This window comes from Vitis riparia, chromosome 14 (genome assembly GCF_004353265.1).
Source record: "Vitis riparia cultivar Riparia Gloire de Montpellier isolate 1030 chromosome 14, EGFV_Vit.rip_1.0, whole genome shotgun sequence".
Lineage (NCBI taxonomy): Eukaryota > Viridiplantae > Streptophyta > Magnoliopsida > Vitales > Vitaceae > Vitis > Vitis riparia.
The window spans coordinates 17,375,363-17,402,707 of record NC_048444.1 but is presented as its reverse complement, the minus strand read 5'-3'; the positions used below and the strand labels follow the sequence as shown (position 1 = coordinate 17,402,707).

At 38.7% G+C, this 27,345-nt stretch overlaps 1 protein-coding gene across 7 annotated transcripts in view; it reads right to left on the bottom strand.

The window, feature by feature from the left end:
* The window catches only part of LOC117930779 (exportin-4-like), a 90,089-nt gene extending 63,132 nt beyond the window's left edge, over positions 1 to 26,957 (bottom strand). For 6 of the 7 annotated variants that reach the window (XM_034851501.1, XM_034851503.1, XM_034851505.1 and 3 more), the window contains exons 1-2: positions 26,693 to 26,957; positions 23,947 to 24,037 (exon numbers count right to left, since the gene is read on the bottom strand). In XM_034851501.1, the coding sequence (XP_034707392.1) occupies positions 23,947 to 24,037; positions 26,693 to 26,782 (181 nt within the window). In that variant the 5' untranslated portion in view covers positions 26,783 to 26,957. The remainder of the gene's footprint in view (positions 1 to 23,946; positions 24,038 to 26,692) is intronic. The other variant, XM_034851502.1, reaches the window with a different exon arrangement.
* Between the last annotated feature and the right edge of the window lie 388 nt (positions 26,958 to 27,345).

Below are 27,345 nucleotides of genomic sequence, written 5' to 3'. Positions count from 1 at the left end.
AAACTGAGAAACAAACTCCTATTATTGATTCCAGCACCGATGAACAGAGGTCTTTCAATAAAGCTTAGGAAAGATCAAACACATTAAGATTAATATTCATGTGAATGACTATAGCAAACAACATTAAGTCCACAATTCCTAAAATTGAAAGTGATAAGGAATATATGAAGTTTGTGGAAGAGCATTCACAATCTAATTCTACCGATAAGTCACTTGCTGAGACATTAATGGGTACTTTGACCACCATTAAGTTTGATGGTTCATGTACCTTGCATCAGCATATCACTAAGATGATAAACACAACAACAAAACTAAGGTCCATGGAATTGGAAGCGAGTGAGAATTCATTGTACAGTTTATCATTAACTCCTTACCTCCTGAATATAGTCCATTCCAAATAAATTACAACACTATTACTGATAAGTGGAGTGTGAATGAGTTGTAAATTATGCTTATTCAAAGGGAAGCAAGGCTTAAGAAAAAAGGAATTCACTCAGTTAATCTCATGGGTCAACAAGGAGCTGAAGAGAAACTTGAAAGGAAGAATGGAAAGGGCAAGTAAGGAGCATCAAAGATAAAAGTGCAATCTACCCAAATCCACAAGAAGGAACTCAAGAATTATAAGTGTCATTTCTACAACAAGTTTGGACACTATACGAAAGATTACCTAAAACATAAGGCATGGTTCAAAAAGAAAGGTAAGCCTAGTGCTTTAATATGTTTCAAATCAAATTTGGTTAAAGTTCCTTATAATACTTGGTGGATTGATTCTGATTGTACCACTCAAGTTTCAAAGACGATGCAGGGATTCCTTATGACCTAAACCACAAATCCAAATGAAAAGTTTATTTTTATGGAGAACCGATTCAAAGCTCCAATTGAGGCCATTGGAACCTATCGTTTGATTTAGACATTGAACATCATTTAGACCTTTTTTTCAAATTCTTTATGTTCCATTTGTTTCTAAAAATTTAGTTTCCTTATCTAGACTTGATTCAATTGGATATTCTTTTAAAATTGGGAATAGATGTTTCAGCATGTTTAAACTTTAAACTTAATCATTTCATTGGTTTTGGCATTCTTTGTGATGGTTTATATAAATTCAAGCTTGATAACCTTTTTGTTGAGTCTCTATTGACCTTGCATCATAATGTACTATACGTGGTGTAGTGAATGAAAGTTTAGCTTACTTGTGGCAAAAACGTTTGGGTCATATAAACAAAGAAAGAACATAAAGATTGGTAAAGAATGAAATCCTTCAAGATATGGATTTTACTAATCTTAACATTTGTGTAGATTGTATTAAAGGAAAACATACAAAACACACAAGCAAGAAAAGGAGCCTCGAGAAGCACACTTCTTGAAATTATACACCCTGATATATATGGCCCTTATAGCATTCCATCTTTCAGTAAAGAAAAGTATTTTATCATTTTTATTGATCATTTTTCACATTATGGTCATATCTGTTTGCTACATGAAAAATCTCAATCAATGGATGCCTCAGAAGTATTTATCAATGAGGTTGAAAGGCAATTAGATAGAAAGGTGAAAATTGTCAAGTTTGATAAAGGTGGTGAATATTATGGAAAATATACTGAAAACAAACAATATCCTGGTCCATTTGCTAAATTCCTTGAAAAACATGGCATGCATATGTGCTAAATAAATAATGTCAAGTACACCACAACAATATGGTGTTGCAAAAAGGCATAATCGTACTTTAATGGATATGATTGGGAGTATGTTAAACTATTATTCTTTGCTCTTATCATTGTAGATGGAAGCTTTAAATACTACCATGTATTTGTTAAATAGGGTTCCTAGTAAGGCAATTCTAAAGACTCCTTTTGAATTGTGGATAGGAAAGAAATCCAATTTAAAGCACCTGCATGTTTGCGGTTACTTAGCGGGACTCAAATGGCAATGTTGAACAATACAAGGTTAGACTCGTTGCTAAAGGTTTTACTCAAAAAAACGGCGTTGACTACAAACAGAACTTTTCACTGGTTTCTCAAAAGAAGTCATTTAGAATTATTATGGCATTAGTAGCTCATTAGGATTTAGAGTAACACCAAAAGGATGTGAAAACCATCTTTTTGAATGGGAATTTAGAGGAAGAAGTTTACATGGTCTAACTCGAAGGTTTTTCAACTGGAAGAACGGAACACATGGTGTGTAAATTAAGGAAGTCAATATATAGACTTAAACAAGCTTCCCAACAATGGTATCTTAAATTCAATGATACTATCACTTCCTTTGAAGTCAAGGAAAACAACATTGATTAGTGTATATATCTAAAGGTCAATGAGGGCAAGTTTATATTTTTTATTCTATATGTTGATGATATTTTGCTTGTTACAAATGATCTTGGCTTACTACATGAGACCAAGGAATTTATCTCTAATAACTTTGAAATGAAATATACGGGTGAGCATCCTATGTGATTGGAATTGAAATATTCCGTGACAGACCACAAGGATTGTTAGGGTTGTCCCTGAAAGCATATATTAATAAAGTTTTTGAGAGATTTGCTATGGAGAAATGCTCCTTAAGTGTTATTCCAATTTAGAAAGGAGAAAAATTCAATCTTATGCTATGCCCAAAGAATGAATTGGAACACACACAAATGGAAAAGATTTCTTATGCATCCTTTGTTGGAAGCTTGATGTATGCTCAAACCTATACCAAGCTCGACACCGGTTTTGTTGTCGAAATGCTTGGCAGATATCAAAGTAACCCAAGATTGGATCATTGGAAGGCTGCTAAGAAAGTATTGAGATACTTGCAAGGAACAAAAGAGTGCATGCTCACATATAAGAGATCTAATCATCTCGAGATGATAAGATATTCAGATTTAGATTTTGTCAGATGTATTGATACCAAAAAATCCACATTTGGCTATTTGTTCCTTTTGGCTAGAAGGGTTATCTCATGGAAGAGTGCAAAGCAATTTGTCATTGTTGCATCCACTATGGAGGTTGAGTTTGTGGCATGCTTTGAGGTCATTGTTCATGGATTATGGCTACAGAACTTTATTTCAAGACTTGGAATTGTCAACAGTATTGCGAAGCTGCTGAAAATTAATTATGATAACTCTGTAGCAGGCTTTTTCTAAAAAAATGACAAGTATTCAAAGGGTGTTAAACATATGGAATCAAAATACTTTGGCATTAAAGAAGTTCAAAAGCAAAGAGCGTCAATTGAGCACATTAGCACTAACCTTATGGTTGCGGATCCATTAACAAAAGGATGACTACTAAGGATATTTGGTGAACATGTCGAAAGGATGTGCATCATTAGGTACCATTATTGACATTATGTTAAGTTTTTGTGTTCTTTATGTATTTGACACTTTGATCTCATTAAAGTACTATTTCTAATTTGTTTACATCCTATTTCTATTTGTTGGTATATACATGAATGAATTATATGAATATTAACAAGATTTGTCTTTGACGAAGACATTATTGTTGGATCATTATTGTTTTTTTTCCCTTACAAATCATGTTAAGTATAAAACTAATATTGTGATACATGGAAGGGACTATGTCGAAATAATGGTATACTACTACTATGATCCACATTAGTTTTTGTTTAATGATGATTTTTTATATGACCAATTCAAGAAAGGGTTTAGCTTCTACTATGCACATTATGTTTTATTATTAAACCATGGTGTTAAATATGTCACATGGACCAAGTGGGAGAGTGTTATCATTTTTTATGAAGTGGCTCATGTGCCATTTAACTTTTAAATATCAAATATGGTTTAACAAATAAATAATATTAGCTAAAATCCTATTAGTCAGTTTTTTAAGAAAAATTTGATAACCACCCACTTTGATGGAAAGTGGGATAGTGGGTGTATCTAAACCTAGTCCTCTCTCTACCCAAAAAATAGATATCAATTTTTCTCTTTCATCAAAAAACATTTGTCAAGATTAAGGGGTTAAGAGAGAGAAACACAGTTTTCTTCTACACTGATTTTTCTTTAATAATCACTCATGGATTAAGGTATGTTTCCTCTTAATTTTGTGTAGTGAAAATCATATGGCTCTAAAATCTTTGGGTATTATGATTTTATTCAAAAATTAGGGTTTGTTTTGGATTATAAGAATTGAAAATTTCCTAATAATTACAACTAATTTTTCCATGTTAAAAAATAGGTGTGTTAGAGAATGGATCAAGGCTTCTAAGGGCTTAAGATAAGGCAATCTACAATCTTCCTTTATTTTTACCACAATGGTTGATGTTTTAAGTAAAAAATGATGTTAAAAGCAATGCAATGTGGCTTACTAGGGAGCTTCTTAGTTGGTAGATCTACAACAGAATTCATCTACAATCTGCAAATGACATGATCCTCTTCTTCTACAATTCTAGTTTTCAGTACTTAAAACATTTATTTCCTTCACTATATTCAAATAAAGCTTCATGGGATTTTCAGTGTGAAGTGTGTGAACTTGCCAAACATCATCGAGCGTCTTTTCCTAAATCTAATTATAAACCATCTATACCATTTACTCTACTTCATAGTGATCTATGGGGGCCCTCACGTACCCCTAATAGGACACATAAAAAATGGTTTATTACTTTTATTGATGATCACACTCGTTTGTGTTGGGTATATTTGTTGACTGATAAAACTGAGGTTTGATCAGTCTTCATGAACTTTCACTCTATGATACAAACTCAGTTTCACACCAAAATTCAAATTCTTCGAACTAATAATGGTACTGAGTATTTTAATCACTCCTTGAGCACTTATCTACAAGAAAATGGTATTATACATCAAAGTTCTTGCGTTGACACCCCTCAGCAAAACAAGGTTGCAGAACGGAAAAATGGACATATTCTTGAAGTTGCTCATGCTTTGCTATTTACCTCTCACATGCCCTCACAATTTTGGGGTGACTCCATTTTGATAGCCACATACCTTACTAACCGAATGCCTAGTCGGGTCCTATCTTTTATTACACCCCTCCAGAAATTCTAAGAGTTTTTTCCTCATTCTAGACTCGATGCACATCTTCCACTTCGTGTCTTTGGGTCCACTGTGTTTGTCCACACTCACGGACCTAAGCGGAACAAATTTGATCCCAAAGCGCTTAAATGTGTCTTTCATGGTTACTGTTCCACACAAAAGGGCTACAAATGTTGTGACCCAATATCACAAAAGCTATATGTTAGCCTAGATGTCACATTTTTTTAGCATACTCCCTACTACTCACTTCAGGGGGAGTCTGTGAGTGAAACTAGACCACCCTTAACCTTTGACTACCTTGATGTTGCTGTGTTCGAATCCACTCCGTGCCTTATATCTACCCCTTCGCCTAATACAAAAGGACACTTAAACTCAGGGGGAGATACGGAATTACATACTAATAAGGAAACACTCATCTACTCAAGGAGACCAAAATCGAAGTTCAATGAGACACTCATCTCCGAAGCATTAAAATAGTCCACACCAATGATAGTTCCAACCCCTCGGGAGTCTGGTTCCAATCCTGATCAAGTAACAGATGACTTACCCATTGCTCTTAGGAAACAACCTCGTTCATGTACTCTCCATCCTATCTCGAAATTTGTGTCTTATAATGCTCTTTCTGCAAAGTGTAGTGCTTTTACAACTAACCTTGATAGAATCCAGATTCCTAAAAACATTCAAGAAGCCTTGGAGATTCTAGAATGGAAAGAGGCGGTGATGGAAGAAATAAGGGCATTGGAAAAAAATGGGAATTGGGAAGTGATGAATTTGCCAAGAAGAAAGAAACCAGTGGGTTGTAAATGGGTATTCACAATGAAATATAAGGCGGATGGAACAGTAGAACGATACAAAGCCTGCCTGGTTGCAAAGGGGTTCACTCAGACCTACGACATTGACTATACCGAGACATTTGCACCAGTAGCAAAGCTGAACACTATACGAGTTCTTTTATCCTTAGCAGCAAACCTCGACTAGCCACTCCATCAGTTTGATATCAAGAATGCCTTTCTGAATGGTGAGCTGGAAGAAGAAGTGTTTATGATGCTACCACCAGGGTTCTGTAAGGAAGAAAAAGAAACCAGGGTATGCAAATTGAAGAAATCTCTCTATGGTCTCAAGCAATCACCGAGAGCATGGTTTGATAGATTTGCAAAGGTGATTAAGAACCAAGGATACCAACAGGAACAGTCGGATCATACTATGTTCTTCAAACAATCCAACGATGGAAGGATGACCATCCTAATCGTGTATGTCGATGACATCATTCTCACTGGAGATGACACAGGAGAAGTGGAAAGGTTGAAGAAGGTCTTAGCCACAGAATTTGAGGTAAAAGATCTGGGTCAAATGAGGTATTTCCTAGGAATGGAGGTCGCCAAATCAAGGAAGGGAATTAGTATTTCCCAAAGAAAATATGTACTTGACTTGTTGACTGAGACTGGCATGCTAGGATGCAAGCCAAGCAATACCACTATCAAAGCAAGAAAAAGAATGGAAAGCGACGGAAAACTCGTGGATAGAGAGAGATATCAGCGACTAGTAGGTAGACCGATCTATCTTTCTCACACTAGACCAGACATTGCTTTCGCCATAAGCGTGGTTAGCCAGTACATGCATTCACCAAAGGAAAGTCATCTGGAAGCAATGTATAAGATCCTCAGATACCTAAAGGGTTCTCCAGGGAGAGGACTATTCTTTAAGAAGAGTGACGGTAAGAAGGTAGAAATCCATACAGATGCAGATTGGGCGGGATCAATAGATGATAGAAGGTCTACTACAGGCTACTATACCTATGTTTGGGGGAATTTAGTAACATGAAGAAGTAAGAAGCAGAGTGTAATAGCCAGAAGTAGTGTCGAGGTTGAATTCAGAGCAGTTGCATAAGGTATGTGTGAAGGACTATGGTTGCAGAAACTGTTGAAAGAACTACACATTACAATAGAGCTCCCCCTTAAACTCTATTGTAACAACAAAGCTACCATTAGTATTTCTCATAATCCTGTTCAACACGACAAGACCAAACATATAGAAGTGGACAGACACTTTATAAAGGAGAAAATTGAGAAAGGGATTATTTGCATGACTTATATCCCTACAAGGGAACAATTGGCGGATATTTTCACCAAGGGGTTACAAAAATCAAGCTTTGAAGATTTTATTTGCAAGTTAGACATGATTAATATCTATGATCCAACTTGAGGGGGAGTGTGGAAATCCAATATAATTTGAATGGTGATTTGTACAATATTGAGGGAAAGATTGAGGCCCCAATTGTGGGTAATTTGTGTGATTTTTATTTTTTTCCATATTTGTATTTTTTCCATTTTTTTGCTCTCTGTGTATATGTTAAATAGGGGCCCGATTATGTAAACAACAACAATTTTGAATGAATATTAGAAATATTCTCAGTTTCTACAATTAGATATTAATGTGAATCAAGAACATGTTCAAGATTTAGCCTCCCTCTTAGATCGTGGAGCCTATAGCTTATTTGGTTCTCCCGTTATGGTGAAACCCGAGTGTGATGTCCCTTTGGACTCTAATATTAGAAAGATCATTCAAGCAATTAGATGGTTGGAAAAAAGTCACTTATCCTTTGAAGAATGAAGAACCCCTGTACAATCATGTTTGTCAATTAATCTCACTCATTTCCTATTAATTTGCAAAGTCCTGATTAAAGTGGCTTCTAAGGTTGAGCGCATACAAAGAAATTTTTTTTGGTCAAGAGTTAGGGAAGGAAAGAAGATCATCATGCAGGTCAAGACCTGGTCTACGTATTGGTAAGATACCTATGAGAAATAAAGTGGTCTTGGGGAAGTGGTTATGGAGGTTTCCTACAAAGAAAAACACTTCATCACCAAGCAACCGCATAGTTTTTTTTTTATAAGTAAAAGAGAAGAAATTATATTGAAAAGAGACGCTAAAATAACGACTCGAAAAGATACAGCAAAGGAACACCCCCCTCCCCAGCTGGGACAAAAAAAGCCTTGAAAAGCAGAGGGGCCAAAAAAAACCACCCTCATCAAGAACCTGCCCAATCAATGAAACCTACTAAAGACGAAGGACCATCTTTTATGAACAATTTTGTCTCCAACCAAAAAAATTAAATAAAAGAACTCTTAAGTCTTTGAATGGACAACACATAAATGCAATTTTGTTCTTTGCCTTCCAAACCGTCCAAAAAAAAATACATAAAGAGCCTGCTCTCCAAACTTCCTTTCTCTTTTTTCCCACAGAAGACCCGTTCCAACCCAAGAGCATCATTTTAACAGAGGCTGGCAGTACCCATTGCACCCTGAAAAGAGTGAAAAAAACCACCCAAAGAGTCCTTGTCTTGGCACAATGGAGGAGGATATGATCTTTCGATTCCTCATGCATTTGGCAAAGGTAGCATCTATTTGCTAAAGGTCATCCTCTTTTCTGAAGTTGGTCCAAAGTAAGGGCCTTCCACCAAGTTGCTTCCCACCCAAAAAAACTCACTTTGGGCTGCACACATGATTTCCAAATGACATTCGATGGGAAAGAGGTTGATGGTCTGGATTCTAGGGCTTTGTAGACAAACTTAACTGAGAATTTCCCACATTTAGTCTCTATCCAAAGCACCCTATCTTCCACATCACACTAAACACTCTTCCCATTAAGACAAAATAAAAAACCGTGCACCTCATCCATCTCCCAATCATTAAAGGGTCTAGAGAAATGCGAGCTCCAACTCCCCCCTCCCTTGATGAAACTCCACACATCTTTTACCCAAATGTCCTTGGACATAGCTAAAGCAAACAAAGTAGGAAAGGCGACACAAAAAGGTAAATCTCCACAACATCTATCCTTCCAAAATCTCACCCTCTGACCATTGCCCACCACAAAGGAGAGTCTACTGCTTACAACATGCCACTCCCTCCTAATTGCTTTCCACAACCCCATGCCATGCCCACCCCTCACTCCTTGGAGCACCAATCCCCTTGCTCCTTCCCATACTTTCCCCTAATCACTTGATTCCACAAGGCCTTTCTCTCATTTGCAAACTTCCAACTCCATTTACACAAAAGCGCCTTATTACAAGAAGAAAGACACTTTACCCCCAAACCCCCTTTTCTTTTGTCTAACAAACAGGCACCCATCTTACAAGATAAGGTTTCCGCTCAAGAGCCCCACCACCCCACAAAAAATCTCTCTAAATCTACTTCAACCTCAATCTGATTGTCCTAGGCAAAGTAAGCACAGACATGATGTAAATGGGCAAGCTAGCCAAAGTACTCCAGATCAAAGTGAGTCTCCCTCCTTTGGAGATAAATTGTCTCTTCCACATTGCCAATCTCTTTCGAAACCTCTTCTCCACTCCATTCTAGGCAGCCACGAACTTAAAAGGCCCAAATAAGAGGAGAGGAGAGTCCCAACCTTACAACCAAGTTCTACAACCAAAGCCTCCACATTTTCCACACATCCCACTGGGATTAACTAGCTTTCATCCAAATTAATTCTCAGCCCCAAAATGGCCTCAAACCACATTAGAGTCCAACTTAAATACCGCATCTGATCCTGAGAAGCCCCATAGAAAACCAAAGTGTTATGGGCAAACAATAAGTGGGACACATGAGCCCCTTCACCACCTCTACCCCTCACCTTGCAGGCTAACAAAAAACCCCCACTTACAGCTCTCCTTAGAAGGTAGCTAAGTGCCTCCATAGCAATCACAAACAAGTACGGTGAGAGTGAGTCCCCCTGCCTTAAACCCCTAGAACTTTGGAAGAATCCTGAGGGAGTCCCGTTAACCAAAACATAAAAACTAGTTGTAAAGATGCACCATTGCATCCACCAGAGCCATTTCTCCCCAAAACCCATCATACTCATAACTGGCAACAAGAAGGACCAATCCACATGATCATACGTCTTCTCTATATCAAGCTTGCACAACACCGCCCCCTCATTACTCTTCAAAATCGAATTTATGACTTCATTAGCAACAAGGGCAGCATCCAGGATTTGTCTACCCTCCACAAAGGCATTTTGGGCCTTGGAAACCACCTTACCCACTAATAGATTGAACCTATCGGTTAGCACTTTAGCCAACCACTTGTACAACCCACCCACCAAACTAATTGGCCTAAAATCCCTTAAATCTTCTGCACCCCCTTTTTTTGGGATCAAGACTTGGAACATTGCATTCAAACTTTTGACAAAACAATTGTGAACATGAAACTCCTTGAAAAACCCCATAACCTCTTCCTTCACAAACCCTCATGAGGATTGTCAGAAAACCATAGAAAAACCATCAGGCCTGGGTGCTTTATCCCCACTAAAGGCCTTAAGAGCCTCGAAAACCTCCTGCTTAGAAAAAGACTCCCCCAACCTTGCCCTTTCAACCGCCTCCAACCTTGCAAAAGACAAGCCACTAATACTGGGCCTCCACCCTCCTGTAGCAAAAAACATAAGCTTAAACTCATTCACCACTCTTTCTCTAATCTCATTCTCCTTTGTTAACCACACACCATTGATTTTAACCCGTGCCATCGAACTCCTCTTCTTGTGCGCATTAGTCATCTTGTGGAAAAATCTAATGTTTCTATCCCCCTCTTTCAACCACAGCTCCCTTGATTTCTGCCTCCAAGAAATATCTTCTAGGAGGACCCACTTTTTAAAATCATCCTTTGCACCTCTCCTAGCTTCCAACTCATGAACAGCAAGTGGCCGAGCAACCTCTACTTTGTCCCAAAATTCCACTTGATTCAAAGCCAAAGCCTTATTAACTTCAACTTTACCAAAGACATTCCTATTCCATTCTCTCAATAATGGCTTCAAGGTTTTCAGCTTAGCACCCAAAACAAAACTAGCAATTCCATTAAAATTGAGACTCTCCCACCAAGCCTGCAACTTGTCCTTGAAGCCCTCCTCCTTCAACCACATGTTCTCAAATCTAAAAGGCATTGGGCCTCTCCTCACCACCCCCCCTCCCCCACATCTAGCAAAATTGGAGAATGATCTGAAACCGGTTTAGGGAGGACACATTGAATAGGCCCTGCAAAGTGACCTTCCCAATCCTCCGAAACCAAAAACCAATTGAGCCTAGAATTAACCGCATAGTTATCCCTAGAAGGCCTTTTTCTCACTTCACTTGCTTTTCTATGGATGACGATACAAAGATTTGCTTTATGAAGACACTTGATGAAGAGATTTATCCTTCCTTTGGTCTTCAATGCCCAAATGTCTTTAGAGTGGTAAGGATCATAAATTCCCCTACTTCTTTTCATCCCCTCCTCTCTTCTCTATCTTAGAATTTCAATTTTTGCCAAAACCTCTTCGATCAAGAAATTGAAAAAATGGCTTTCCTTGTGTCTTTCATAGCCTAAGTGTATCTATCATCTTCCAACTTTGATGTGAGGGATTGATCTTTGACCTCCCCAAGCTTGTTTTCACTTAAGTCATTATTCAAATACCTTTCTTTTTCATCCACTTCTATCCCTTTCACTCTGATTAATTTATTTGGAAATCGAAAATAACCCTTAAAGTAAAGACTATATTGTGTGGCTCCTGACTAGTAAAAAGGTCAAGTGGTTAATATCAATAATTTGCTCTCAAAGGGGAGGCCTTGCAAGCTTTTAATTCGGAGTGGTGTGTCATGTGTAGAAAGAGTGGAAAATCAGCTTACCATTTTTTCATCATTGCCCAATTGCTTTAGGCTTGTAGCATAAATTGTTCATCCTTGCTAAGACTTGGTTCCAATAGGGTGACGGAGATGTTGACCATTTCTTTTAAAGGCTTTGGAGGTCATCCCAAAGGTAAGGTTTCATAGAGTATTGCTAGCCTCAATTTGATATAGATGCTATAGCAAGAAAGAAATACAAGGAATTTTTAAGGTGTTTGGAAGATCTAGATATAATTTGGGACTTATTTTACTCTTCTTTCTCCCTTTAGACCTCTACTAGTGAAGCCTTCACATGCACTCCCCTAAGCCTCATGTTACTATATCCATATGCAAATCCAAGAGTTTGGCAAATAAGACTTCTCATGAACGATCACTAACATTTGAATGCTTATTGCCTATCAAAAAAAAAAATTGTGCCTCGAAAAGAATGAGCGAGAGAGCAAGAGAGGCTGAGAGCGAGAGAGAGAGAGAGAGGCTGCCAGCGGTGAGAATGTTCGTCGCGCGGAGAATAGGAGGAAAAGGAAGACGAGCAGTTTTGGGGTGGAGTCCAAGACATTTGAGCTGGAAATGGTGGAGAGGGGAGGAAAAACCCTAGTAATCTTAACGGAAAGCAAGAAAGGGGTGTCGTCTTGGGTGCGAATGGGGTTGAATAGCGTAGGGCTGTTCATGGAAGGCCTACATCAGTGCATCGAGGATGTGAAGGAAGGAAGTTGGGAAAAGGGCTGGAAGGAGAAGGGGAGAAGCTTCTCCCTGGTACGTGTTACTAATAGGGCGGGTTGTTTTTTGCGATTGGGGGTCGTCGATTTGGAGTTGAAGAGATACAGTATATGTATCCCGAAGGGCAAAGGGGACAAGGGGGGATGGACGGCGATGGTAGAGGCTCTTCGGCAGTTGGATATTAGTATTAACAAAAAGGAACAACAAGAAGAGGTGAAGGCACTGGGAAGGTCGCGTCCGGATATGGTGAAGGGAAGGTCGTTTGCGGACACGGTGAAGGGTTGGTGGAATAAGGGGTCCAATATCATCCAAGTGGAGGTGGAACGGAAGGAATTAAGTAGAAATCTCAGTAGGCTGGAACATTGCCTGATTGGAAGTTGGAGCCCTAGCAATGCAAAAGGGGAAGATCTGGAAAACTTGGGTTGGGAAATGGCAAAGGCCTGGGGATTGAAAGGCAAGATGGGGATGGCAAGTATGGGAAAATGGCAAGTATTACTGGAATTAGAATTAGCGGAAGAAGCAAGGCGGGTTCTTCTCTCTGGTAATAAGGCGGTGGGAGGAATTCAGTTGGACTTGGAGCGGTGGAACCTAAGATTGGGTTGTTTGGAAGAAGGTGAGGCAAGAAAGGAAGTGTGGGTGAGGATATTGGGGCTCCCAATTTCGCTATGGGTCCCGTCAGTGTTGAGAAGGGTGGGAGATGCGTGTGGTGGGTTTTTAGACGTCGACCCACAGACGGAGAGCATGGAGGACTTGCAGTGGGTTAGGATTTTGGTTAGATCGGACGGCGAGAATATACCTGGCTCGATGGAGATAGGGGTTGAAGAAATGACATATATCCTAACCCTATGGTGGGAGGCGGCGCCGTCGTTAAGGCAGGAAGAGGGAGAAAGAGCAGCCTGTGGAGTCGCCCAAGAGGGGAGGTTAGAGGTGATGATGACACACGCGTCGGGGCGCGAGTGGAGGAGATGGCGTGTGCGGGGACCGAGGCGCAGCGTCAGTCAGAGGATGGGACTAGTCGTCTGTCCCAGGACGTGGGCTCCGCTGCAATGGGCTCCCAGGCGCAAGTGGGCTTGATGCAGGGGCCCGGATTGAAGATTGGGCCTACGGTTCCAGGCCGGGAGTTGAATTGGGCTCACGGACTTTCATTGCCATCAGGAAGTGAAGCCACAAATGGGGATCAGTTTGGGCCGCGGCAACCCAGAAGTTCGGGGCGGGCTGCTGGCTCTGGTCTGGGCCATCTTCATAAGGGGAAAGCCATCTCAGACCAGGCCCATCCCACGGACTGTGGGCTCCTTTTAAAAGCTTATCCCTCTGGCTCCAACGGTCATATTAAAGACGACAATTTGGAGAGTGAGTTCATCAGATGCAGAGAAGAATAAATGGGGAGAAGGCAGCAGCTGGATCTCAACCATCCGAGGGCAGAAAGGATGTTAAAGGAAGAAGTTGCGAGGTACGGTTTAGATGTAAACTTGGGGGGTTTCAGGGCTCAAGGGTCTTCCTCTTCTAATCTCTTTTGTTTTGGTCGGACTCCGGAGAGGGAGTGTTACGACCATTCTGGGGTGCGAAGGGAGGGAATTCTAATTGGAAGTGGGTCTCGAAGACCAAGTACAGAAGAACATATAGGGAGAAGGGAGGGTTGTTGGGACTTGGTTGAGGTCAACAGTGTCGACCCTTAGGGAAGAAATTCGGGGTGGACTGTAGACCAGATGGAAGCCCAAGAGGATAGGAAGGAAGATCAGATTAATTGGGAGGAGAGTAGCCTGGTTAAATTCAGTCAATTCCTGGGCTTCTCAACGGAAGGTCTGGAGAAGGAAATCCTGAGTTTCTTGGGCAGAATCAGGAAAAGGAGGGAGAAGATAGTTGGTAAAGGTCTGTTGGAGACCTCAAGGTTTGAAAGGGAGATTAAGAGACTGGAGTGCTCTGTTAACTATAAGGGGGATACTAAGAAGAAAGGCCCTACCCAGGGTAGAGGGAAACAGAGTGCAGTTGTCCAATGAATTTAAGAATCTTGAGTTGGAATGTGAGGGGAGTGAATGATAGTTCCAAGAGGAAAGTAATCAAGTCAGTTATTAGAAATCAAAAGGTGGACCTGTTCTGTATTCAAGAGACAAAGATGCAAGTTATGTCTGAAGAGGTGGTGAGGAGTCTAGGGCCGGGGAGATTTCTTGATTGGAAGGTGTTGAATGCTATGGGGACGGCAAGGGGTATTTTGATTTGTTGGGATAAAAGATCGCTGGAGATGCTGGGGGTGGAGGGGGGCCAATTTTCCATCTCCTATAGATTCAGGAATGTGGGACATGGAGCAATCTGGATGTTCACGGGGGTCTATGGTCCTTTCTCCAGAGAAGATAGGGAGTGCTTGTGGGAGGAGTTTGGGGCAATTAGAGGATTGTGGGAGGAGCCATGGTGTTTAGGAGGCGACTTCAATACAACTCTATACCAAGTTGAAAGAAGTAGAAATGGGAGGATTACCTCAGCTATGAGGAGGTTTGCCCAGATCATAGATGATTTAGGGCTTGTTGATGTCCCATTGCAAGGGGGATCTTTCACTTGGAGTGGGGGGCTCAATAATCAATCGTGGGCCAGGTTGGATAGATTCTTAGTGACCCCCAGTTGGTTAGACCAATATAGTAGGGTTCTTCAAAGAAGATTGCCCCGTCCAACATCGGATCACTTCCCGATTTTGCTTGAGGGAGGAGGGCTAAGGAGAGGTCCGTCCCCCTTCAAATTTGAGAATATGTGGCTCAAAGCTGAGGGGTTCAAAGATCTGATAGAGGGGTGGTGGTAAGGGATAGTGGTTAGAGGTAGGCCGAGCTACAGGTTAGCGGTTAAGATGAAGCGATTGAAACAAAACTTAAAAATCTGGAACAAGGAGGTTTTTGGAAGGTTGGAGAAAAACAAAGCTGAAGCTCTTCAGCAAGTGGAGCGCTGGGATTTAGCGGAAGAAGAGAGAAATTTAACAGAGGAGGAGTTAGGCCTCAAAAAGAAAGCTAAGGAGAATTATGCAAAGTGGGTGTCGATGGAAGAAGTGCACTGGAGACAGCTATCTAGGGAATTATGGCTAAGGGAAGGGAATAGGAACACAGGGTTCTTTCATCGCATGGCCAGTGCCCGTAGGAGAGTCAATACCCTAGATAAAATAAAGATAAACGGGGTGAGGATTATAGAGGAACAAGAAGTGAGGGAAGGAATTGCAAACGCATATCAACAGCTCCTGTCGGAAAGCTCGGGTTGGAAGGCGGATATAGGGGGTCTTTTGCTGAAGCAGATCAGCCCTTCAGAAGCGGAAGCCCTTGAGCTTCCATTTTCTGAGGATGAGATCTATGCAGCTTTAAAGGGGATGAATGGGGACAAAGCCCCGGGTCCGGACGGATTCACAGTGGCCTTTTGGCAAAGATGTTGGGAGATTGTCAAGGAGGACGTATTGGATATGTTCAAGGAGTTCCATGATCAGAACTCCTTCATTAAGAGCCTAAATCATACCTTTTTGGTCTTGTTACCGAAGAAAGGGGGGGTGGAGGATTTGGGTGACTACAGGCCAATCAGTTTGATTGGGGGATTGTATAAATTATTGGTTAAGGTGTTGGCCAACAGGCTTAAAAAAGTCATAGAAAAGGTGATTTCTCCTAATCAGAATGCCTTCATCAAAGGGAGAAAGATTCTTGACGGCTCCCTAATCGCAAATGAGGTAGTAGACTCTTGGAAAAAAAGGGGAGAGAAAGGTCTAATATGTAAATTGGACATTGAGAAGGCGTATGATAGTATCAATTGGCAATTTTTACTAAAGGTCATGCAAAAGATGGGCTTTGGGCCAAAATGGATAGGATGGATGTGGAGCTGTATATCCACTGCCAAGTTCTCAGTGCTGGTGAATAGGGTTCCAGCTGGGTTCTTCTCAAGTTCAAAAGGGCTAAGGCAAGGGGACCCTCTTTCACCCTACTTGTTTGTCATGGGTATGGAAGTTCTAAGTGTGTTAATCACTAGGGCCATTGAAGGGGGGTTCATCCATGGCTGTAGGATATGGAGAGAAAGAGGGCAGGCCGTCAATATTTCTCATCTACTGTTTGCGGATGATACAATTGTTTTTTGTGAGGCAAAGAAAGAGCCTTTGTTGTATTTGAGCTGGATCCTCTTTTGGTTTGAAGCAGCATCAGGATTAAAGATTAATCTGGACAAAAGTATGGTCATTCCGGTAGGGGAGGTGGAAGGGGTGCTTGAGTTGGCTGTTGAAATTGGGTGTTGGGTGGGACAGCTGCCTACTGTCTATTTGGGACTGCCCCTAGGGGCGCCTAATAGGGCCTCTTCCGTTTGAGATGGGGTGGAGGAGAAAGTGAGGAGGAGGCTTGCTCTTTGGAAACGTCAATATTTGTCCAAAGGAGGGAGAATTACTCTTATAAAGAGTACGCTGGCCAGCATTCCCTTGTATCAAATGTCGTTATTCCGTATGCCTAAATCAGTGGCAAGAAGGCTTGAAAAGCTCCAAAGAGACTTTTTATGGGGAGGAGCCAACAGGGGGAACAAGGCTCATCTACTCAAATGGGAGGTGGTGTGCGCGGATAAAGAAAAGGGAGGATTGGGGTTAAGGAAGCTTGTTTGTTTGAACAAAGCTCTCCTAGGCAAATGGATTTGGAGATTTGCGCGTGCCAAGGAGGAGCTTTGGAAAAAAGTGCTTGAGGCTAAGTATGGGCAAGAGGAGTTTGGGTGGAGGACAAGGAAGGCAAATGGGGTGTTTGGAGTTGGAGTTTGGAAAGAAATCTTGAAGGAGTCAGCTTGGTGCTGGGAAAATATGGTGTTCAAGGTGCGAAAAGGCAATAAAATAAGGTTTTGGACAGATCCTTGGTGCGGAAACAATGTGTTGTCCCAAGGTTTCCCGGACCTCTTTTCCATGGCTACCCAAAGGAATGCAACGGTGGAGGATTATTGGGATCAGAATCTGGGTCAAGGAGGGTGGAATTTAAGGCTGTTAAGGGACTTTAATGATTGGGAGTTGGGTTTGGTGGGCAATTTATTAGTTGTGTTGAGGGATTATAGAGTAACTTTGGAGGAAGACTCGATGTTTTGGAAGGAAGGAGAGGGCGGGCTGTTTGAAGTCAAGAAAGCGTATAGTGTGTTGACAAATACTGCAGGAGCGGATTTCCCTCATAGCAAAATTTGGGTGGACAAAGTTCCAACCAAAATTGCTTTTTTTGCTTGGGAAGCTACTTGGGGGAAGGTTCTCACTTTGGATAGGCTGCAGAGAAGAGGGTGGCAATTCCCTAACCAGTGTTTTTTGTGTGGGTGTGAAGAGGAAACGATCAATCATATCTTAATTCATTGTACAGAGGCAAAAGGGTTGTGGGATATCATTCTTGCGTTGTGTGGTGTACAGTGGATCTTTCCAAAATCTATAAAGGAGGTTCTTAGTAGTTGGAAAGGCTCTTTTGTGGGGAGAAAAAGGAAAAAAGTGTGGAAATCCATCCCGCTATACATTTTTTGGACAATATGGAAGGAGAGGAATAGGCTAGCTTTTAAGGGGGGAGTGTTGGCATTTCAGAAATTAAAAGCTTCGTTTGTGTACAATATTTGGGGTTGGGCTAAAGTGTACATTGATATGGAGTCGAATTCCCTAATAGGTTTCTTGGAGTGGTTAGCCTCCAAGTAGGGGTTGGGTTGTCTTGTTTTTTGTTTGAGGGGTCTTTGTAGCCTCGTATACTTCCTGTATGTTGTGCGGCTTCTAAGCCTTCTTTAATACAATTGCTTGCTTATCAAAAAAAAACATTTGAATGCTTTGTCAAGATAAACTTTAATGGATATTCTTTGGACATCTCAAGATAACTTGGAATTGGTGGAATGATCATTAGGGTACACTGATAAAGGGTTACTATAAACCTGCAAGTGAGGGATTTGCTAGTGGGGCTAAGATCCAAGAATTGTTAAAGGGTTTCCTATAGGCTAAAGCTTTAAACCTTTTCAATCTTGTGGTGGAAGGAGAATTTGTTGTTCCCATTTCATGGGTGACCAAAAAAGGAAAAGGGTTCATGGAAGTTTAACCAGTGGTACTACCAAATATTTGATATTGCTACAAAGTTAAGAGATGTTCTCTTTGTTAGGATCCTTGCCAACCAATCAAGTGCAGACCTTTTAGTCGAAAAAGGAGTGAAATGTTTGGTGTATTTTGTTAGAGACTCTTTGCCTCCTTGAGGTTAATTAAAGTATCATGTTTGCTCTTAGATTTCGTAATCTTCCTCAATGGACAAAAAACACACCATAAAGCAAACCTATTATCCAAGAGGAGAGTTTGTTCATTGGATGGTGAATAGAGAGGTTTTTGTTTCTTGATAGTCCAAGGAGTTTATTTTCTCTTGCCATATTTCTCTTTTCTTTCCTTTATGAAGGATCTCTCATCCTTTCCTATATTTCTCACCTAAGACCAATGGATCTCTAGCTCCCTATCCGACAAAAAATAAGTTAGATAATCACACATGCATATTTGTAGTAAATAATACATTGTTAAGTATAATATATACACACATACTGCCTTGTCTCTACTCCCTATATCCATCTTTTCTTCAGGTATTTCCATGTTGTAGTGTGCAAGTTCCTCTTATCTATGTCCATGCTAAATCGATTGAACCGACAATAGTGAAAACCTAAGGAGTATTGAATCCCAGGAAGTTGATTACAAACTAATAAAATCCACTATGAATGACAACATCAATCAACCACAATATCCTAATAAAATAAAACACAGTTGTAATACACACAACTCCTTTGATGCTATTTAGAAAGTAGATCATTAATTGCCCTGTCAAAAAGGATGTCATTCACTACCAACAAAACAAGTACCGTATCTTTTTAGTTATGGTTGCTTGTTTTTTTTCATCGTCCAATAGTTGTTTAATACTATTAAAGTACAAAAAAAATCCTCTCCTTCTCACCAAAGGACCCTTGATCATGTATGACCTATATTTATGCATCTTAAAAGCTCCATTACAGAAAATATGTTACAAATCCTAGAATATTTGATGAAAACTATACTATCATTTGCAAGTGGATTAACCATGATATATTACATACATCACATATCCCTTAGCTTTTATCAAGACTATTGAGACACCATCAAAGAGGATTTAATGAAGGTTTTCTTGGAATTCCACAATAATGGGGTAATTAATAATAGTACCAATGCTACTTTTATTGCTCTAGCCCCCAAGGGAAATAAGATGTCCACTGTGGTTGATTTTAGGCCCATAAGTTTGACTACTAGTCCTTGTAAGGTTGTCAACCCAAGGTTTCCCTAAATGAGCTGTAATGATAACAAAACAAGGTTCATGGTACTAATGGTTCATCAAGTTCATTATTTCAGGTTTTCAAGAAATTAAGACAAAATCAAATAGCAATCAATGGACAATCTTGGTTTGATGAAGACTTGGTCATGTTGAAGACGTAGGAACCATTGTAAGATTGGTTTTTTGGTGCATTAGGATTAAATCAAATCATTCATGCACTTAACGCTTTTAAAATCATCCTTAACACACTTTAACTTGAGTTTATTTTCTCAAAATTGGATGATTTCATGTTTTTCTCCAAAAACTCAAGCTTAAATTCTTTCAAAAATATGTTTAAAGGGTTTATGAGGAGTGTTGAAAGTCTTTCTAAGGTTCCCTAACTTTGATTTGGTCTTAAAAATACAAAAATAGTGAAATTGGTCAAGCCTCAGGGAAACTGATTGAGCCAATTAGGCTTGACCTATTGCAAGCCCTTTTATTCCTCTAAATGGCAAACGGTTGTTATTATTGGCTAAAGCAGAAGTCTTAACTGATCAAGCTCCAAACTCCAATGGTCAACCACCAAAGCATTTAATGCCCAACAACTAGTGAACTAGTTTAACTAGTTGCTCAAACTATCTAACCCAAGTTATGGTCTCTAGGGTTTCTAAGCTTCCCAATTTTAAATATGGCTTTCAAAATGCAATCATGGATATGAGACCTTGAGCATTCAATTGCTAAACTACCAAAATTCTCATTCATAGCTCTTGAGTACATTCATTTTTATACTTGTTAATTCTCTAGTGCCTCCTAACCTCCGTTGTATCTTGTGAGCCATTATTGTTCTCTGGGATTGAATTGCTCTTCCATTACTTCCTTCAAAGATTTGAGAGTGTTATTCAAGTGAGGTTTGTCAATTGAGAAGATTCATAAAGGGTAGTCATAATTCAATTATACAAGTTGAAATCTTGGATTGAAGCCTTGAAGTTAGTAGAACCCTCACTTGGTTAAAGCTTCAACAAAATGGATGTAGGCCAGGATTTGGGCCAAACCACTATAAACTTGAGTTCGCAATTCTTATTCCCCTCTCTCTACTTATTTTGTTCTAATTTAATTGCTTATTAACTAGTGTTATAGCCATTTGTATTCATTAATTTAAAAATCTTTCAATATTGACCATCACCCAATTCACCCCTTACCACCCCCCCCCCCCCCCCCCCCTCCTTAACTGGATGATTACCTTAGGTTGAATTAGTCATTTTTTACAAGGTCAAAGCAAAACTGCTTTCTCTCAGCATTCATAAGGTTTTGCATGAGATTATCCATTGGTCACAAGGTGCTTTTATTGAAGGTAGATAAACCCTAGACATTATTCTAATGCCAAATGAAGTGGTAGACAACAAAAGACATTCTCGAAAATCCAAAGTTGTCTTTGAGATAGATTTTGAAAAAGCTTATGACCATGTGAATTGGACTTTTTTATATCTGCTTTAAAGTGGAAAGACTTAAGTTCAAAGTGGAGGTTGTGGATTCAAGGATGTTCATCTTTTGCAAGTTTTTCCATTCTAGTGACTGAGGGTGCCAAAAGGTTGGGTTAAAGCATCTTGAGGTTTAAGACGGGGTGACCCTTTCTCCCTTCTTCTCTTTACTATTGTTGCGGATCTTTTGAGTAGGATGGTTGTGAGAATTAAAGATAAGAGGGCTTTTAGAAGGCTTTTTGATAGGGAAAGACAAGACAAGGGTGTCACTTCTTTAGTTTTTGGATGCATATCAAGCTTAAAGATCAATCTAGAAAAAAGGTTCCTTAGCCGGTATTAATTTGTGTGAGAACTCTATTCAAGACTTAGCCTCATTGGATTATAAAATCTCTATTTGGCCACTTACCTATTTAGGTCTCCCTTTAGAGGGAAATTCTAAAGTCACTTTTTTCTAGGATCAAGTGTTAGATAAGATCTTTTGTCATTTGGATAGTTAGAAGAAAGCCTTTTTATCTCTGGGTGGTAGAATAACCCTCATGCAGTCTTGTTTATTTCTTACCCCACTTATTTCCTTTCAACGTTTAAGGTCCTAGTAAAATTAGGATTGAGGAATTACAAAGAGACTTCCTTTAGTCGGGGTATGGGGAAAGAATAAGAGACCACCTAGTTGGGTGGGGTCTTGTGTATAAATTGAAAAGGGAAAAAGGATTAGGCTTAGGGAGAATTTCCTTGAGGAAAAAACTTCTTGAAAAGTGGTTGTGTAGGTTTTCAAGAGAAAGGAAAGCTTTTTGGCGAAGGATCATCCTATGCATTTATGGGTTGCACTCCATTGGTTTGGACACCAAAACGGTTGTTAGGTAGTCACACTGTTGCCCTTGGAAAATCTTTTCTCAAGTTTTCAATGATTTCTCGAATTTCATCCAATACTTGATGGGAGATGACACTAAAGTTCTCATATGGGAGGATAGTTGGTTTGGGCGAGAGTCCTCTCAAGTTTCAATTTCCAAATCAGTTCCGAGTCATAAGGACAAGGAATATGCTTATTTTCTTTGCTATAGATCAATCAACTACCAATCCATCTTGGAATTTCAACTTTCATCGAAACCTCTATGGTTCAAAGACTAAGGAATTGACTAGACTCCCCTCTTCCCTAGGTCATGTGTACTTATCAACCTCCTTTACAGATGAAAGTGCTTAGTCATTAACATCCTCAAGGCTTTTCATTGTTTGCTCATTTTACAAAGCTCTTTCAGTTACCCCTCTCTCCCTTATCTTCACCTTTTTTGCTCTTGCTAACTTAATTTGGAACTCAAAAGCTCCATCTAGAGTCAAGGCTTTCATTTGCCTTGTGGCTAGTAAGAAGGTCAATACCAATGATATGCTTCAACTAAGGAGGCATTACAAAGCTCTCATGTCGGATCATTATGTTGTGTTTGAAGTGTAGTGAATCAACCAATCATCTCTTTCTTCATTATCCCGTCACACTAGCACTTTGACCAAGATTGTTTCACTTAGCAAATCTTGATTAGGTTCCTCCTTGAGACATAGCAAAGATGATGGGTATCTTCTTTAAGGGCTTTAAAAGCCTTCCAAAGAGAAAGATTCTATGGTAGGTGGTTGTGCTATCTTAGATATGTTTATATGGTTAGAGAGGAATGCAAGGATTTTCAAGGATATATGGAGATCTTTGGATGCCATTTAGGACTTGATTTACTTTTCCTCTTCCCTTTGGGCCTCGATCACTAAGCCTTTTGCAGTTATTCCTTTGTTTCTTTTAATGTTGGATTTAAAAAATGTTCGCTTCTCAAACAAGTAAGAAAGAAAGTTATGATTGGTTAGTCCCCCCAACCCACCCTTCTCTAGGTTTGGTAAAGTTAAACTTGAATGAATGTTCCTTGAGTAACCATTGCCAAATGGGCATTAAAGGTGTGATTAGAGATCACTTTGGTACAATATTGAGAGCTTTCTCTAAGCAAGCGTGCATGGGGTTAGGTATTAAGGCAAAGATTTTAAAGCTTGACAATAGGTAACTTTATAACCATTTTTTGTATATGCTTGAAGGATTGCTCGTCCTTCTTGTATTGAACTTTTCAAGATAAATGAAGATGGTTGTTTCTTATCATAAATAAATAAATAAAAAATGGCGCATTCAATGTTCAAGGAGTGGAGAAACAGTTTATCCTTTTTTTTAATATTGCCCAATGTGACTATGAGGCCATGACACCATCTGTTCAGACAGGTTAGGCTAGACTAGGTTCCACCTAGGAGCATATGTGACATGATGACCATCTCCTATGGGAGGTTTTAAGAGTCCCTTAAGAGGTAAGATCTTTTGGCACATCACTTGTCTCATATTGAGTAGGATTATGTGGCAGAAGAGAAATGCTTGTCTTTGAGAATAAGCAAAGGGCAACAAAAACACTATGGGATCTAATCCACTTCTATTCCTCTTTTTAGGCTTCTTTACTCCTACTTTCAAAGACATTCCTCTCAATGTTATTCAACTTGACTAGTCCTTGGTGTGTTAAACAAAAGGAGCTAAATAGCAACAAGAGGAGTTTTGTGTGGGCTAGTAGAGGCTTTTGTATTTCTTTTTGGTCCATACTGGTAAGCTAGGTTTCCTTATATGTGGTAGTGTTTAGCCATTTTTTATCAGTTTTTGTAAGTATGGGAAGGACTCCTCATCCTTCTCATGTACTTTTATTCATTTTTAATACAATTATGGTTCTGATAATAAATAAATAAAACGTTAACCTTGTTTACCATAAAGCAATAACTTTAAAGATCTACTAAGGCCAAACAAGTAACATAACCAACCATCAATTACAGTAGGAAAGATAGCATATACAAATGTATATAATCATATTAACTTACCAAGAATGAATTGGCATGCCTGATATGGCTGAGGAGATTGGCATAATGATAAAATAGTTGCCTCAGCTGCTGCTGGATTCACATGCATCTGCTAAACAGTCAAAAACACGTGTAACCATGTCAATGTGTGATGCATCTCTACAAATTCATATGCATGCACAAACTACATGCATATAAGTACTAACATGCATGGATACATTCATGTATGAGAGACTGTAAATGTCAACAAATAACATTTCAGTAGGAGGACTAGGGCAGTGCAAGCTCTACAATGGAGGTGTAAAGTTAAGCAATCTAACAAGGAAAAAAATACACAAAAGGCTAAAGAGATTATTATGTGACCATAATACATTAGGTAACTTTAGAAGTGACAGTCATTGTTTATCACTGAAAATGATTAGGTACAGATGGGAAGAATCCTCCAAGATATGCTCAAGGAATTTCATTTTGTTTAGCTTTCATTTGTGGGAGGATTCCTCATGCTTCTATTGTGTTTCTTAATTTCTATTTCAATATAATTCATTGTTGTTTCCTATCAAAAAAAAAAAAGATATACTCAAGGAATGAAAGGAAATAAAGAATCCTAAATTACTCCATCAAAGGTACATAGATAATTTTGTAGATTGAAGTTATTCAGGATCAAGTTTATTGCTAGATGGTTATTTGACTTTTATATAAAATTAGAAAGCTGTCTTTAAAAATCCCTTATTATAATCAGTTCTTATACTTTTAAACTTTCCATTTTCCAAAAGCTTCTATCTTCTAAAAACTTTTATTTCTAAAACTCAATTTTTCTAAAAGCTCACATTTTTCTAAAACCTTCTACCGACTAGAAAATCTTTGTTTTCTAAAAATGTCTACAGTATAAAAACTTCTAGTTTTTAAAACGTTTATATTTTCCAAATTTCTATTTCTATTTAAGCAGAAAGTTTAATAGTTTTAGAAAGAATTAAGTATCATTTTTTTCATGGTCTTCTTGAGGTTTTAGGGTTTTCTAAAGCCTATCTTAAGACTAATTGCTGTAAAATGAAATTATGAAAATAATATCAATTTTTTGTATACCTTGCAATTTCTAATCATGAAACTCCATTTTTTGTCTTCAAGGTGAAACTTCTAGAAGGCCTTAACAAGACACTAAGGTGTTCATGTCTTTCTTCTCCATCTTCTCGTTCTTTTTTCTCACTTTTTTCCCCATTGTCACAACCTTAATTCTTGATTCCTATCTTTAAACCCTAAACAAGCTCCACCCCACTTTGTTTGATTTTAGACAACTCCCCTAGGGTTGTCCTAAGTCAATTTTGGTATCAAAACAAAAGTTCTTTGTTCGAGATACATGCAAATAAGGAGTAGAATAATTTATGCAAGCTTGACTTCTAAAAGAAGTTGCAGTAGTCAAAAAGCTACTTCAACATGCTTGAATGAAATTTCTGCCACACAACAATACCAGCAAGAGGTCATAGTACAATTAATCAACAAGCTGGATGAGATAGTGAAGCTATTGGAAAGGAATCAAGAAAAATAACTCGTTAATGACAAGGGTGTGAGTCTTCAACTTCAAGCAAAGTGATCATACGACACAGAAAGTGCTTCTTGAAGCTACTGAATTTTCAGAAAATCGAGTCCTGCCTTTGTTGGTTGGTTTATATCCACGGAATATTATTTTAACTAGCATGTTATGATTGAAAGTATGGAAGTTCATCTTATGAAAGCAAAATTAAAAGGAGTAGCATGCTTATGGTAGCGTAAGATCCCAAACCAATGATAGAGAACCAATTAAACACTTAGACTCATAAAATGAGATCAAATTAAAGATAAAAGAACACTTTTTCCCAACTGATTAAGAACAGCTCTTGCATGCTAATATGTTTTCTCTTTGAAGAAGTAGGAGATCTATGCTTTCTGTCAAACACATAAAATACATTTTCATTTAATTATAATTTTCAAAAATGTCCAAATCATTCTTGTTTTTAATAAAATCATTTTTGAAATATAATTTCCAAACATAAAATTCAATTACACGATAATAGTAACTACTTCTAGTTCTACTTTATCTAATGTGAAATACAAAAGTCAAACAATATCACTAACAAGCTCGATGTGAATTCGTGCCTCTGTGTGTGTGCGTGTTGATGGCAATGAATCATGCAAAATATTCTTCAGCTAGTAATTTGTAACATTATATAAAAAATTTATAGTACAAGCATATAATATGACACAAGTGCCTGTAATGCTTCCACAAATGAGAGAGAGCCATTGATTGTAGGCTTATAACTGACTTCAGTGACCCAACTCTATGAATCACAACCTAAAAAATATCACCGAAATTTGATTTAGATATTTGATCTTTAAGTGCTAAATAACTTCCTCTCTGGTTTGATTCATCGATTAAAACTCAGGAACTAGTCATCCAACCTAAAATCCTAAGAAAAACAATTACTAAAATTTCCCATTTCGTTAATACAAATGGATAAAATCTACCAGAAACCTTTTCAAAAATCCAAGTCTAGACACTAAGAACATCAAAGTTTTCCAAGAACCGGTTTGGTTACCTAGAAAACCATGGGAAAAAATAACTTTGGAGTCCCGAACTGTTATTTGTCCATCAATAAAAACTATCAAAAAAAGATATTAACTTATCCAAGCCTTGAACAACGATAAGATCGGGAAATATGGGGTTCGAGATAAGATTTTTTATTCCTATCCTTCAATTTTTTCAGAAACCAGACAGAAAGTGAAATGGTCGTACCTGAATCGAGGAGCAAGCGATTTCTATTGCTTGCATTGTGGCTTGGAGCTGATTCAAATCGGCGGGACCCCTATCTGAAGACCCCTGCATCTTGGCTCAGTTTATAGTAAGAAAACGGAAATTTTCAGAGAAAGAAAATGGAATCAGTATCTAATTTTTTGATTTTAGATAACAAAGAATGACAACTATGGGGCAATGTTTGTTTGATTGTGGTGAAGGAGAGAATAAAACCCTAGAAATGATTTACTTCGCTGTGTCTGTTAAGCAAATTACCACTGAGAGTGGAAAGAAATGGCATCATGCAGGGTTTATAAATGGCTCCCTAAGACTTCCACCAAGTCCGGCTCCGGCTCAGTTCCGGTCTGTCCCTTTCCGGTTCACACCTCTCTGTCTTATTTCATCTTTCAATTTGTTTTTTAAAAGACTTTAATTGAAAATATAATTTGAAACCACATTTATTATTAAGTTACATTATATATTAATTTACAAATATAATGATAACAGTCTAATTTTAAAATATATTTAATATTAAAATTATCATCTATTTTAATTTAAATATATTTAATGATATCAAATAAATAATATATATATATATATATAATTTTTTTAATATTTATGTTTTTTATATTTAATAAATATATAGATTATATAAA